The following is a 15,620-nucleotide window of genomic DNA, read 5'->3' on the forward strand; positions in this document are numbered from 1 at the left end:
TAGGCCGTTGGGATCCAGCACGGGATCCTCCTGAGCCCACCGATTCCATATTTTACTAACAGTCATTCGATCTCGACCAACACGAGCAGCAATGTAGCCAAACTTGTGTGAATGCTCTGAAAAGCTAATCATTTGCATATCACAGCATCTTCCTGTCGGTTCAATTTCGCCTCTATAGCACGTCATCTTCGTGGCGCAGCAATTTTAATAGCCAGTAGTGTAATACGATGATTATGCTCGGAGTGGATCTGGAGACTGAAACTTGTACGGTAGCGAAAGACTGTCCATGCAAAGATCTGATAATAGTTTTTTAGGCTTCAATATAGCATACAATTCGACCGACAGGGAAGCACTATTTGACATACCGACAGAATTTGGACTAGGCGCCAAAACATTAACAATTACCAAGCAAACGTGAAAGTCGACCTGTTTGAAGACACAGTTTATGACGGAGCTTTCCAGGATGGGGAGATAGGATAATGGGCTACTTCTGATCTCTTGAACTGTGTTTTGGAGAAGTTCATTTGTAACTAATAAAAAGACCTGGACAGATTAAGGCTTATCAACAAAGTATGTGTTGAAGAACCATAAATGGTACCTTGAATTCGCTGACAATATGGCAGTCCATTCCACGAATATAGGTAACAGAGCTACCGAGAAGACAAACATACTGAAACAAAAAACAGAAAGGGTCGATGCCAAATTTCTTTCGAAAAAAACAAAGTATACAACAATCACCGAAGTCGTCCATCGTGACCTAAAACAGGGCACGGTAAGGCTGAAAGAGATTATAGCTTTAAATATCTTGGGGAAATCGAACACCTGAAAACTAACGAAAGAAATGTCAATAACTGAATGAGAACATGTAGCCAATGTCTTTCGTAGGACACCTGCTTTATAGAAGAGAAAGTACTCCTCAAGGCCAGTAAAACTAAAACGCTGCAACACTGATATTAACACAGAGTGTCTGTATATTAGTGAACGCCCTCAAATGACGTGATTGTCGAGACGGAAAGACAACGAGAAATTCGACAGAAATGTGTCCAGAGAGCATGAATAGATGGTTACAAAATACGAAGAAGGAAGAAGACAGATTAATCGAGAGTATTAGAAAAAATAGACTAAAATTTTATGGACCTCTGCGTATGATTGATAAATCGAAGTTGAAAACACTAGTTTTTCTAACTGACAGCAGACCCAAATTGTCCGACAAATGGTTCAAGGATGTGAGATAGTCTCTCGAGCGTGTTGGATTAAATCGAAGAGACACCTCAGATCGGGCAAAGTATAGATCAGCGATTACCAGCGTTAAAAGCTTCAAAGGTGAACAGAAACTGAACAAGTGAAGGACATACGAAAGCAGATAGACTGCCAGAGGAAGAATGCAAATTTTGGGCTTCAAAGAAGGCTGCAAAAAAGGACCACCTAACGTGGTCTTTAATGGCTATTATAGAATTTAAAACATATCTTCATTGTTAAATATTGTTACTTTTACATCTCAATTATGTTAAAGAATGATGTTCTAATAGTCCTACAGAAGTACTTGTAGTGATGTTACAGTTGAGTTACCGGCACGTAATTAATAACTGTGCCTTTGTGCTACCTAAAGATGATAACACGTAACTGCGTTAGTGACAAGCAAGCGTGCTTCCCTAAGCATTCTAATCTGTGTATCTTGGCCCAAGAATCAGATCCGATGCTTGATCGAATTCCTATTATGCTTGTTTGTGCAATCGTTGAAGCGTGGGCATTCTGGATTATTTATATCAAGAATAGGGAGGCTTGTAGAAGCATTCATCAATGACTGGTTTGATTTAATGTTTATTTAGTCCTGTTAAAATACATCCTGTATAAAGGTTGTGTTGTAATTTGTCAAATGAGAAAATACAATATTACGTGGAGAGAGAAAGAGAAGAAATCAGCAGTTCTATGAGGCAGTTTGCGTAGTCTGACCACCGAGAATAGTTAATATAGAAATAATATTTACGTTTCTTTACCCACTCTTTACTCCATATAGCTATCACGTTTCCTTTCTTTGTTTTTCTCATGCTACAAGCAAAAAGGCTGCCAAAGCCAGCGCTTCGTTGCATGAGATCGACATTTCCCGTAAAAGACTGATACGTTAGGTCTACAAGCATGCTTGAACCACATGGAGACGATGGTTTGTGCATGCTTGGGCAATCACGCTTTCGCATTATGCTTGCCAAGCATACAGTTATCTGTGTTACCATGTTAGGATATTTCCTCTAGAGCCAACAGTGATACTAATCTAAGTCAAGTACAGCAAATCATTATAGACGCGTGACTATTTATATTCTTTAAGTAGGTATTCCTCATTCCCTCCCAAAATAGACAGATGGAGAAATATTCCAATTGGGAATGTAGTGGAGAGGATTTCAAATCTGTCAGTTGTCTTACAACCGAGAGAAAACTCTAGAAACCGCCGGTAGGGACCTTATGCTTTTGGACTTGACATCTAGTAGTTATTTAGACTGTTGACGTGTGGACCAAAACTCCCAGTACAGATATCAATAGAGTTTTACACACTTTGACTGACCTATAATAATATACGAAAGAAAAACCTTGCCATTGTAAGAACTGCCATTATACACAATTGGCCATTAAAATTGCTACACCACGAAGATCACGTGCTACGGACGGGAAATTTAACTGGCAGAAAAAAGATGCTGTGATATGCAAATGATTAGCTTTTCAGAGCATTCACACAAGGTTGGCGCCGATGGCGACACCTACAACGTGCTGACATGAGGAAAGTTTCTAACTGATTTCTCATACACAAACAGCAGTTGACCAGCGTTGCCTGATGAAACGTTGTTGTGATGCCTCGTGTAAGGAGGAGAAATACGTACCATCACGTTTCCGACTTTTATAAAGGTTGGATTGTAGCGTATCCTGATTGCAGTCTATCGTATCGCGACATTGCTGCTCGCGTTGGTCAAAATCCAATGACTGTTAGCAGAATATGGAATCGTTGGTTTCTGGAGGGTAATACAGAATGCCGTGCTGGATCTCAACGGCCTCGTATCACTAGCAGTCGAGATGATAGACATCTTATCCGAATGGCTCTAACAGATCGTGCAGCCACGTCTCGATCCCTGCGTCAACAAATGGGGACGTTTGCAAGACAACAACCATCTGCACAAACGGTTCGACGACGTTTGCAGCAGCATGGACTATCAGTTCAGAGACCATGGCTGCGTTTACCCTCGACGCTGCATCACAGACAGGAGCGCCTGCGGTGGTGTACTCAACGACGAACCTGGGTGCATGAATGGCAAAACGTCATTTTTTACGGATGAATCCAGGTTCTGTTTACAGCATCATGATGGTCGCATCCATGTTTGACGACATCACGGTAAACGCACATTGGAAGCGTGTATTAGTCATCGCCATACTGGCGTATCACCCAACGTGATGGTATGGGGTGTCATTGGTTACACGTCTCGGTCACATCTTGTTCGCATTGACGGCACTTTGAACAGTGGACGTTACATTTCAGATGTGTTACGACCCATGGCTCTACCCTTACTTCGATCCCTGCGAAACCCTACATTTCAGCAGGATAATGCACGGCCGCATGTTGCAGGTCCTGTACGGGTCTTTCTGGATACAGAAAATGTTCGACTGCTGCCCTGGCCAGCACTTTGTCCAGATCTCTCACCAATTGAAAACGTGTGGTCAATGGTGGCCGAGCAACTGGCTCATCACAATATGCCAGTCACTACTCTTGATGAACTGTGGTATCGTGTTGAAGCTGCATGGGCAGCTGTACCTGTACACACTATCCAAGCTCTGTTTGACTCAATGCCCAGGCGTATCAAGGAAGTTATTATGGCCAAATGTGGTTGTTCTGGGTATTGATTTCTCAGGATCTATGCACCTAAATTGCGTGAAAATGTAATCACATGTCAATTCTAGTATAATATATTTGTCCAATGAATACCTGTTTATCATCTGCATTTCACTTTGGTGTAGCAATTTTAATGGCCAGTAGTGTATTACTCCAAGAAAGCGTGAAATTTCCATATCATCAGGACTATTCTCAACAGTCCTAGAGGATGTTTTCAGCTCCTTAAACTGAGTAAGTCAATCAAGTATACGCTTAATGGAAAATATCTGAACCAGCTTTGTTTTGCTGATGAAGTTGTTCTGTTTGCGTCTAGAGCGGATGAACTTCAATAAGCATGGAAAAACTTGGCACTGCAGGTTTGGAAGTAGGCTTCAAAATAAATTATAATAAGTCTAAAATAAGCAAAATAGATACATCAGAAATAAAATATTAAACAGTCACAATGAAGTCATAGAAGCAGTTGGTGAGTTTTTGGTCTTAAGACACTTGAAAGCAACAACTGAATGAACAGCAAAGGCAGAGTAAAAGTGGTGTAGAGTGCTTTACTTTAAACAATGAATTTCCAGCCAAATTTCTAATGTGTCTAGAACAGGAACTTTACAACCAGTGCATGTTAGCAGTTTAACTTTACATTAATGAGACATGGACCTTCATTGCAAAACAATTCCATCGACAATATTTTCAAAAACTAAACAGTGGCACCCCCCCCCCCCTCCGCCCTGCTTTAAAAAATCTATTTTTCAAAAACATATTCATTTTGTAGTGCACATAAAGCAATGCCACGCCTCTACACACAGCATTCTATTACACGTCAGCATATTTCGCTCTGTGAAATTCGAACAAGTATAATTCGTAATGGAAGCCATGAAACCTTTTTTCGGAACAGATGAAATTAAAATGCCCTTTGGTGCCTCTCCTGTTCCCAGTCAGCCAGTTTGACATCCCACTCCCTTAAAAAAAAAATCCTCACAGTTAATATTGTGTGGGGTTATTTGTGGCAGGGGGAATAAGAACTCTTCAGAAAATTTGCACTCTTTATTGCCTATTAGCTAATAACTTTCTCTTTTGTGTGACATGAAATTAACTATTGGAAACGTAAAAGCAGTAAAGACAAGAGACAAACAAGACAGTGCAGATTTCTTCAATCTCAGGTCCCAGCATTTTTTTCATCTCTAATCTTGCTACAGCTTTACATGGTGTGCTTTCCTTTCTGCAAAAGAATCTATTACCTCATCACAGTTCCTCAAACGTTTTGCTACATGAAAAATCAAACTATCGTTGTCTAATAAGGAAAAAGCTGTTTATATGACTAGTGACCAAGAGTTGTGTGGTTTCTCAATCTGATTACGTCTGTCACTGTCTGCTAGATACAACAAAATAGGCCTTTCTGATATTGCAGCAATTGTTGGTTGGTTGATTTGGGTGATGTGACCAAACAGTGAAGTCATCGGTGCTACCACCAGAAGCAATGAGTTTGTTTCATGAACTAAGTAAAGTGCAATAAATTCAGAATGACTTGACACTTTCTACATAGCTTGTAGTACAAGTATCTTATTACTCTTGTGAATATTAAGCAAAGCCAGTTATTTGTAAATACCTTCTGTTTGTTTCTGTACTGACTTTTACAGTAACAGAGGAAATAAACACACAAAAATAACAATTTTCTCAGAGAGAAAAAATGGAAATTCAGAGATATATGCACACACCATGATATAAACATGCATTTTAACATAAATGTTTTAGATGTTGGGGAAACAGATAGACAGCCCAATATTATAATAGAGGAATCTAAAATATGTTTTTAGTAATATACCATTAGCCCGACCAGTTGGCTGTGTGGTCTGATACACGGCTTTCCGGGCGGGAAGGAGTGCCTGGACCCCGGCATGAATCCATCTGGTGGATTTGTGTTGAGGTCCAGTGAATCGGCCAGTCTGTGGATGGTTTTTAGCCGTTTCCCATCTGCCTCAGCGAATGTCGGCTGGTTCCCCTTATTCAGCCTCAGTTACACTATGTCGGTGATTTCTGCGCAAACAAGTTCTCCACGTACGTGTACACCACCATTACTCTACCACGCAAACATAGGGGTTACACTCGTCTGGTGTGAGACGTTCCCTAGGGGTTCCACCGGGAGCTGAACTGCACAATAACCCTGGGTTTGGTGTGGGGTGGCAGAGGGGTGAAGTGGACTGCAGTAGTCGTCATGGGGTTGTGGACCACTGCAGCTGCAGTGGGGACAGAGCCTCTCCAGCATTTCTAGGTCCCTGGTTAACATACAGTACAATATAGCATTTATTTATTTTGTGCTGCAAAAACTGCAAAGAAAAAGGCAAGCTTTATGTGAAATTGACATCACACGAGACACTAAAAAGTCAGCTTTGAATGGCTGAAACCCAAACAACAAATGAATTTCTGGAAGAAGACAATTGCTGAAGCAGCCTCCTAACACATAGGTATTTTTTAGAGGTGTCAAGACAAATGTATGTCAATGATCATTAGCATTGCACACCTGCAGCATTAAACACACAATCAAAAGCCAGTTCCTTTAAAGTATTTTATGCTTACAAATTACTCATGAATCATTTCATTTACTATGTCACAATATTCCTTCATTTCTGTGACAAACCTTCTGGTTCAGCAAAAGAAAGATCATTTGCAGTACCCTGGGCTTTATTTAGCAAGCCTCAATGAGCTCACAGCACACAAATGACCATCTTCAGAATTATACTCCTTCCTATGCATGTCATCATCATGCACTTGATATCCACAGGTGGATAAAAGACCTCCTCTAAACTTTTTCATGCATTCCACTGAGTGTTTCCATTCTTAATTGATAGGCTATTGGAGGAAAGATCAGAGTATTTAGTTCACGAATTCATTTTGAATGCCCCTGCTCTGTCCTGTGAAATAAATTGACAAGATATTGTTGATGGTCTTTCGTCCATTAAATGTGATCCTTTGAAGCTCTCCATGGGTGCTTTTCATTAGATGTGGACAATTTATAGCTATCTTGCTTCACTCTATCCTTTCCTTCCACTGCAAGATCATAGATAAATAAAAAGAGTTTACCATCTTCCGTTACATTTGTAAGTGATCTGTGAATTCAGATGCCGGGTAAGTTTTTACTATACCAAATATTAAGTTCCACTCTCATTTATTGCCTGTATTGTAGCGTTGCTCTTGGGGGATGAAAAGAAAAAGAATTGTTGTTTTATAATTTTTTTTGAAAAATGTCGTAAAAGTGAATAGTTTGGTGGGCTACTTGGCAACAGAATCAGGGATTAATTACATTATTATAATAACATATGTTGAGCATTAAATATCTAGTTGGATTATTTTGAATAAGAGCAGCAGATTGATTTATTTGAGATCGTTTGGAAGAAACATTATCATTTCCGTGCATTTTTATAGTCGCAATGTTGTCATACCCGAAACAACACTAAGGGACCAGAAGATTTATAGACTTTAAAAGAAATGTAACACTACACAATTTTTAAAAAAGAGCTGATTTAGAAATAATAGAAAAACGATAATGTTCCTTCTGCCTCATGCTGTGTTCGGCCCATCAGCGTGATTGTAATTTCTGGTGATGAACTAACACAAAATAATTAACATTCAAGTAAATGAGATGGAAATCATCAAGGTTAATTTACTAAAATAAGCACACTTATCTTTAATACACGTTTTTTAATGCTACGTACCTTTTCATATTAAATTACAACAGATGACCATCGCGGTTAAATACTTTATACATAACAGTCAAAATGTCCTCTTGATGCTGTCTGTTCATAATCAATTACAAGAAACTACATGTTTTCTGATTGGAAAAATAACAATTACCAAATTCACTGAATATTTTCACATAAAATATAAAATTACGATGCAAAACACAACAAGTCCATGTCCGCCTTTCATGGAATACAAAAAGTAAAAGGTGAGGTGCCCCATGCCTCATTTGTGTTGAAACAACAGAATTCTTTTTTATATCATTAATCGATACATGTACGTAGAGATTTACACGCACCACATAAGAATGGCAAAGATAAATAAATTAATTAAAAAAGAATAATGGATTCTGTCGCTGCTATGCGATGGTTCATTTCTTTTACTTTTACAATTTTTCGATAACTTCAGGCCATCAGGTGTTTACTATTGAGCGTATATTAATGTTTGTGAGGTGAAAATTACTAATATTACAGTATGGAGCATGGAATGAATAACAGAAATCTATATGCCCTGTCATTAACACAATTGTATGTTTAAGTTAACTGTGTAAATAGTATGGAGCACACTGGAGAACAGTCATAGACAGAAAATTTATTGTTCTAATTGTCTAATTAGATCTGAGTGAGGTACCCCAATTCATTAGAAACAGGACAACAATGAACACATTGTGAGATATACCAACACCATCATTACAATTAATAAAAAAGATTTTTAAGAGAACAAACTTTCTACCAATACTTACTGCATGATTTCCGTTATCACTTCGTATTTGTTGTCCTTGTTACCACGTTCTCCAGCTCAGATTTCTCTCATGAAACAAACAAGTTCATCATTCTTCCTATACATTAAACAATGCAATTTATTCAGTGGTGTTCGAGCTTGAATTATCTTGTAAGCAACCATTAAAGCCAAGTTTTTTGTATAGTAGCAACATGCAAAATATACATATATATTAATGTAATGAAAATGGTTAAAATGTGTAAGGAAATATATATTGTCATAAAATATTTTATTAAATATTTTACAAAGAAACGATAATTTCAATTGAAATCAACTTCTAAATTACACCATGGCCTACTATATTATATTGATATGCTCACAGATGTCCCAGAAACATGAAAAGCACATTAATTATTTATTTGGTCCAGGAAATCATTTTAATTCAATGTTTTTACATATAGGACAAGGGGTAAAAAACTAATTTACAATTACAGTAGACACTATGACCACATGATCAACATAATACAAGTACATCATAATATAAACTGACATACTGCATTGCATGCACATATAATAGCTTTACTTATTAAGTGAGAATAAATAATCAAATTATATAATAAAGTAGCATAATACATAATTAACAATATTTAATAAATGAGATTTACTTAATACGGTGTTCCATAAATCCAGAGACAGAGCAGAAGCAGTGTCAAGAAAGGACTGTTTCATCTTTGCATTACATGTATTTAATGTCAGTAATCATTTTACATAAGAGGGCAAATGATTATCCAAAATTAATCCTGTATGATATACTTCTCTTTTGCATAAGTTTGTACTTACCATCTTTAGATGTAGGTTAAGGTTCGGCCTAGGTTCATATGCATGTAAATAAGAGTTTTGTTGGAAGATGTTTCCATTTTTTAAGATGCCCTCTCTTGTGAAAATTAGTCTACATACAACCATTTTATAGTATGTATGTACAAATGTATGTATGTATGTTCATTCCACGTCTCCTCATAAAGCACTGGATGGTCTTAATCAGCCTTAGTAAACATATCACTTACTGTCTGGAAATCATCACTGTGGGGGTAAGAACCACCTAACTTCAAAGGGGCAGGGATGGAGGTGGAGGTGGAGGTGGAAAAGCAGTGTAGCCCATGACGTGTCGGTACCCATTCTTTAGTAGGCCAGTATTTGAGAATGTGAGTGCTTAGGGACTTGCAACAGAACTGACACACAATTTGAAACCCTTAAGAAATTTTTTCTGCTTGATGACCCACACAAAATTATAAAAGGAGGAAAGTTTATCGTTTACTATATTTTTGCTGTTCACGCAGTAAATGTGTCACATCAAGTATGACGTTTTAATTTATTACTTCTTTACTACTAACTGTATTCATAACACACTAATAGACAGTTACCAAAAAATCTACCAGCAAAATTATATCACTGTATGGCAGATAGTTCAGGAGATATGATGTCAGAAACACTGAGTTGTGTGAAAACTGCTGCATCAAGCAAGACATTTAAATTTATTACTTCATTGCTAATAACTCTATTCATAACACTTTTTGCAGAGAGTATCCACATCTGTGATTGAATGTACCTAGAAAAATATATCATTGTATGACACAGAGTTTAGTAGCTATGACCTCAAATACAGAGATACAAGAAATCTACCACATCATGCATGAAATTTTTACTTTATTACTTCTGTACTATTAACACTGTTTACAGCACATTTTGCAGACAGTGACCACACATACCATTGGACACAACTGCAAAATTATATCATTGTACAGAACATAGTTCAGGAGTTACGCTATTCTAAACATTGAGTTGCTTGAAACTGCAGGTCGAAATTCAATAGAGATACAGGTAAAATTTGTCTACAAATACATGTGAAATATATTAAGTGTATTTGAAATATATTTGACATGTCCTTACATGAGCAAAGCCATGGATAAAAACCTCATACTAATTCTGTGGAACAATTTCAGCCAAATTTGGTACACATGTTACTTACTTATTGGATCCATGGAACATGAAATTAACTACTATCTAATGTGGAAAGGAAAACAGCCTCCACATTGGGATGAATGGGGGGGGGGGGGGGGGGGACAGAAGGAGATGGATGGACAGATAATGAGGGGGAAGGAGGAGATGGACACAGATATGGGGGAGGAGGAGAACGACAGAGGGAGGGGGGGGGGGGGAGGAGAAGTGAACTGAGAGAGGAAAGAGGAGAAGGTGGACAGAGAAAGGAAGGAGGAGAAGACAAACAGAGGCAGGGAGGAAGAGACTGGCAGGGAGGTGGGGAATAAGGAGTTAACAGAGGGCTAGAGGGGAGGAGCAGGTGGACAAAGAGAGGAGGGAGGAAGATGTGGATTAATAGAAGGCTGGAATAGCTACATACCTGGCAATGCTGGATATTCAGCTAGTAACTACATAAAAATAGAGATGTCCACTACAGCCCAGATTTTGTTCCCTAGTGAACACCCAAGTCCAAATAAGAAGAATAGGGGTATATTTTGCTTTTGCAACTACTCTGAAATAGGTTGTGTGTTTCATTTAACTGAGCACACTGCAGTGTCTGTCTATACCTTTGTCTTTCTCTTCAGTTCAAAATTATTACTTTAGTTTGGCACCATGTTATGCTCCCAGCCAACACTGTGAGAACAAATTCTTTAGAATACAAACACAGTTCATCATGCTTATATCTTAATCACATTTTATTACTTGTTGCCACATCAGTTTTGAAATAATACTTCCTTCATTATAATTGTCAGTTAGATCCTTACTATGTTAAATGTGACAATGAAATTTATTTGTGTGTTTTCAATTTTTTTACAGATAACAGCTTCCTTCTTCGTTTTCTTCGTGTAAAGAAGTTTAGTTTACCAATGGCTCAACAGGTCCTACTGAAATACCTAAATTTTAAGAAGACATTCTCATACTTAGTACCAAAACTTGACCCATTAGACTCACGAGCAGATGAGCTAATCAGACGTGGGTACGTAAATTCGATATGCAGTTATACGTTGACTCTTCTTGTACTAAGGTGAATTTAATAAAACTGAACCAATTGCTTCTCCACAGATTCATGTTTGTTTTACCACGAAGGGACAAAAATGGTCGTAGGGTGATTTTCTATGCACCAGGTATGCAAGTGTCAAGTTACAGTAATGATAATGATAATGATAATAATAATAATAACAATAACAATAACAATAATAATTTTAATGATATTAACATTCTGAAAGAGCTTTGCTTTCCATTATTCTGCAGTAATAAATGTATAGCATATTTTACCATGCACAAGATACACTTTTTCATTACGATGTGCCATATTGGAATAGATAACTCTTTCATCAATGAAATTTTGGAACATAAGCTGAAAAATTTCTCCTGCACTATGAACCATGCACACTATTTTTTAAAGGTAAGCTGGATCCAAAGAAGCACACAATTCAGGATGTAGGCCGAGTATTCATGATGACATATGAGGCTCTTATGGAAGATGAAGACAACCAAGTGCTGGGAGTAACACACATTGGTGATATTTCCAATTCCTCACCATCACTCATTACCTACCTTACACCAACGGAGTTTGCAACCATTGTTAAGTGGGGAGAGGTAAGAAATTTGTGAATGTGTAGCAGAGCTTTAAGTAATGTAAATGTGACTTTTCAATTGTACAGCTGTGATGAGATGCTGAGTATTAATGAGACAACTGTCATTTACTTGATATCAATGTAGATAATTTAAGGTATATAGAGATTTCAAAAGTAGAAACACAATAAATTTCATATGAAAAACCGCTTTAAATTTTACATGATAGTTATGCTCAATTGTTTACAACTGAATTCACTGAACAGGTACTACTGACACATATAATCTATGTAATTTATTTCTGAATTTACAGCAATCAGTTCCAATGAGGCACAAAGAAGTTCATTTACTAAATGTTCCTGCCCCAGTGCGATATGTGTATGACTTTGCACGAACAAGACTGAGCGACAAGATAAAGAACAGAATTACAGTAAGTACATTTTATCATTTTATCATTTTTACAATTTGTTTTTACTATTATAATAGCAATAAGTTCTCACTGACTGAATTTATTGTTCTAATTTCTTTTTGAATTTTCCTCTGTTGCTTGGCCTTGCTTGAATAATCAAAATAAGTGGCACAAAATTTAATCTGAACTGCCATATCTTTAGATATTTCTTGAATCTTCTTTCTGTACCCTTTAATAAGTTTGCTAAAATGTTGCGCCATTAATTACTACAACACATATAATTAAAATGCTGAACAACATTACATATTAGAGGAGGATGAGTCTGCCTCTAGTAGCTGAGTGGTCAGCGCAACAAGATGTCACACCTACTGGTCCGGGTTCAATTCCCGGCTGCTTGTTCGCCGACTGCTTGAATACTGCTCAGCACTGTGGGATCCGTACCAGATAGGGTTGATAGAAGAGAGAGAGAAGATCCAATGAAGAGCAGCGGGCTTCATTGCAGGATCATTTAGTAATCGCAAAAGTGTTACGGAGATGATAGATAAACTCCAGTGGAAGACTCTGCAGGAGAGACGCTCAGTAGCTTGGTACGGGCTTTTGTTGAAGTTTCAAGAACATACCTTCACCGAAGAGTCAAGCAGTATATTGCTCCCTCCTACGTATATCTCGCGAAGAGACCATGAGGATAAAATCAGAGAGATTAGAGCCCACACAGAGGCATACCGACAATTCTTCTTTCCACGAACAATACGAGACTGGAATAGAAGGGAGAACTGATAGAGGTACTCAAGGTACCCTTCACCACACACCGTCAGGTGGCTTGCGGAGTATGGATGTAGATGTAGCTATTTATCTCAACTGTATCAAAACATATTTAAGTTTTGCACAGTACATGGACTTTTTTTTACTTTTTTAATAAAGCACAGTTTGACAATTAGTATAACAACATCACATTAGAAAATGACTATAGCTTCACAAAACTGGTAATGTGTGCATTATGTTGTGCAAATGTGACTCAATAAAAGCATCAGTAAAATAAAATCATGGCAGTGACTGTTAAATAGAATAGCAGATTGATTAATTTTAGTGTGAGCTACCTGATAGTTAGCTCTAAGATTCTTTAATAAGTTGTTTTAAATTTCTCTAACCCAGTAATGGCTGTGTTAAGACATTACAATGTGAAACAATGAGACAGTAAGCTCTGATCAGTTAAGCTTCACAGTGTCAAACAATCAATCAGCCCAGTTCATGCTCCATAATTGTCCTTCAAAATACTGTACTAGAGAACTGGAGTTTTCATTGTTTGCAATATGAACTCACATTGACTCATTGTTTTAAGCACACACCAATATGAGTTATTTTCCCAGCAACCACAGCACAGCTACCTATTACCCGGAAAGGTATTTCTCATCCAAAATTGCATAACCAGTTTCAACAATCCAACTCAAATTAATTTTTTTGTTAAATAAATGCTGGAGACTTAAGTATGAGACATGATTTATTAAGTAAACCACATGCATCCTATGCAGTTTATTACTCAATATAATCTCTTCCCTTTCAGATGCATGAGTCCTTGGGCAACCTTCAAAACATTGTAGGACTTGACATACTCCCTAAAGAGTATGGTGGACAAATACCTATGGATGAAATGATAGGTAAGATTTTATTTTTTAGAGATGTGCTTCTCCTTTTTAAAAAGTGATTCATTAACAGTAGATATGTTACACTGCAACTAACATATTTTTACTCATTTAACAGTAATGACAGATGCTAGATTGAAAGAAAAAAGAGGAAAGGAGGAAGTATGAATAATTAATTGCTGTTAGAAACAGAGAACTGATATCTAAGCATCTTACTTACTACAGTGTTCTTGTTACAGACAATAATTACAGTAATGAAAATGATTTTTCTTGCAGATCTCTGGAAGAAGGAACTTGTTGCCAAAAGAGACACATTGTTGGCATTAGAAAATATGAAGATACTGAGTGACCAAGGAATCATCAGAAGAAAAAATACTCAGAATGGTAAACACCAAAGCTTAATTGGGATTGAGTCCCTAAATGGCAGTTTTCGCAAACTTGAAGTGGATTGATAGGGAGCGGCCACAAACTCAAAATGAAATGAATCTATTCAATTTTGGGATTTATCATTCCTCAATTATCTACATATTCTAAAGACAAAAAAGTTTAGTTAAAATTATTTCTAAAGAGCTGCCTTAAAATTCTTTCAAAACTAAGCCAGCAGACAGTGAGAAGTAGCCAGTGATCCTTGCGTTAAAGCAAGGTTCCTCAGGGCTTTGTGTTCTGAAAAATAAAAAAAGCAAATGTACTTAATGATATTATTTATTGTGCATGGATGTTAATGTTATCAAGGGGAAAAGAAGAATGCTGCATTGTAGCTGGGTGCTGATTTTGATAATACTCATCTAGTGTGCAGTAGAGCTGTTAAATGCTAGTCCTGTCACTTTATCACAGTCAGGCTCAGTGCATATCATGGTTGTTATATTTTAAGTACAATCTGTTCATTTTCTGTGAGAGCTTCCTCCTTTTTTTCTGGACATCAAGTACTGTCTGTTCATGTCTTTGGTTTTTTGTACTGAATGGTCATACATCTTATTTAATTTATAGTTGTAGAACATATACTGTAATGTAAATAAAATATTGAAATGCTTGTATTTAAAAATACAAAACTGAATAAAAAAATAGTTTTTAATAGTGTTTGTATCCTGTAGCAAGAAAGTAGCACACATATTTTCTCTTACCTGTATCTTTAGATTGCAAGGGTCACTAGTTAAATATGTAAGACATAAGGGATACTGTATGTTTAAAACAGACATACAAACAAATCATATTCAATCTATTACCAGGAACCTACCCTCCTATATAAAATATACCAACTACTTCTTCCACCGACTCTCCACAGTTCCTGTCCCTTTATCACACGGTGCCCTACTTGTCATCATTGATGCCACCTCGCTGTACACTAACATTCATAATGCCCATGCCCTTACCGCTATTGAACACTACCTTTACCAGTGCCCAATGGATTCCAAACTGTTTCACTGTTGATGACATTCTCCAAAATTTTTGAGCCCTAGCTGTTAGTCCTTCCCACTGCTGCATACACCATCTCCACTTACTCCAGCTAAGACAGTTACTCTTCTGAGTCAGGCTGCAGCACCAGACGGGACAGTAGCTATGTTTATGTCTTTGAGACTGAAAGTTTCTCCTATGTAAAGAACCGCCTGTCCTCATACCACCAGCTGTAAGTTCATCTCCAATT

General features: G+C 37.3%; 1 protein-coding gene across 1 annotated transcript in view; it reads left to right on the forward strand.

Moving 5' to 3' along the window:
* The window catches only part of LOC126266914 (clavesin-2), a 335,190-nt gene extending 320,140 nt beyond the window's left edge, over positions 1-15,050 (forward strand). The window contains exons 4-9 of the mRNA XM_049971599.1: positions 11,171-11,330; positions 11,417-11,478; positions 11,760-11,953; positions 12,243-12,359; positions 13,900-13,993; positions 14,255-15,050. Coding sequence (XP_049827556.1) covers positions 11,171-11,330; positions 11,417-11,478; positions 11,760-11,953; positions 12,243-12,359; positions 13,900-13,993; positions 14,255-14,430 — 803 coding nt within the window. The 3' untranslated portion in view covers positions 14,431-15,050. The remainder of the gene's footprint in view (positions 1-11,170; positions 11,331-11,416; positions 11,479-11,759; positions 11,954-12,242; positions 12,360-13,899; positions 13,994-14,254) is intronic.
* The last annotated feature ends 570 nt before the right edge of the window (positions 15,051-15,620 follow it).

This window comes from Schistocerca gregaria, chromosome 4 (genome assembly GCF_023897955.1).
Source record: "Schistocerca gregaria isolate iqSchGreg1 chromosome 4, iqSchGreg1.2, whole genome shotgun sequence".
Classification (NCBI taxonomy): Eukaryota; Metazoa; Arthropoda; class Insecta; order Orthoptera; family Acrididae; genus Schistocerca; species Schistocerca gregaria.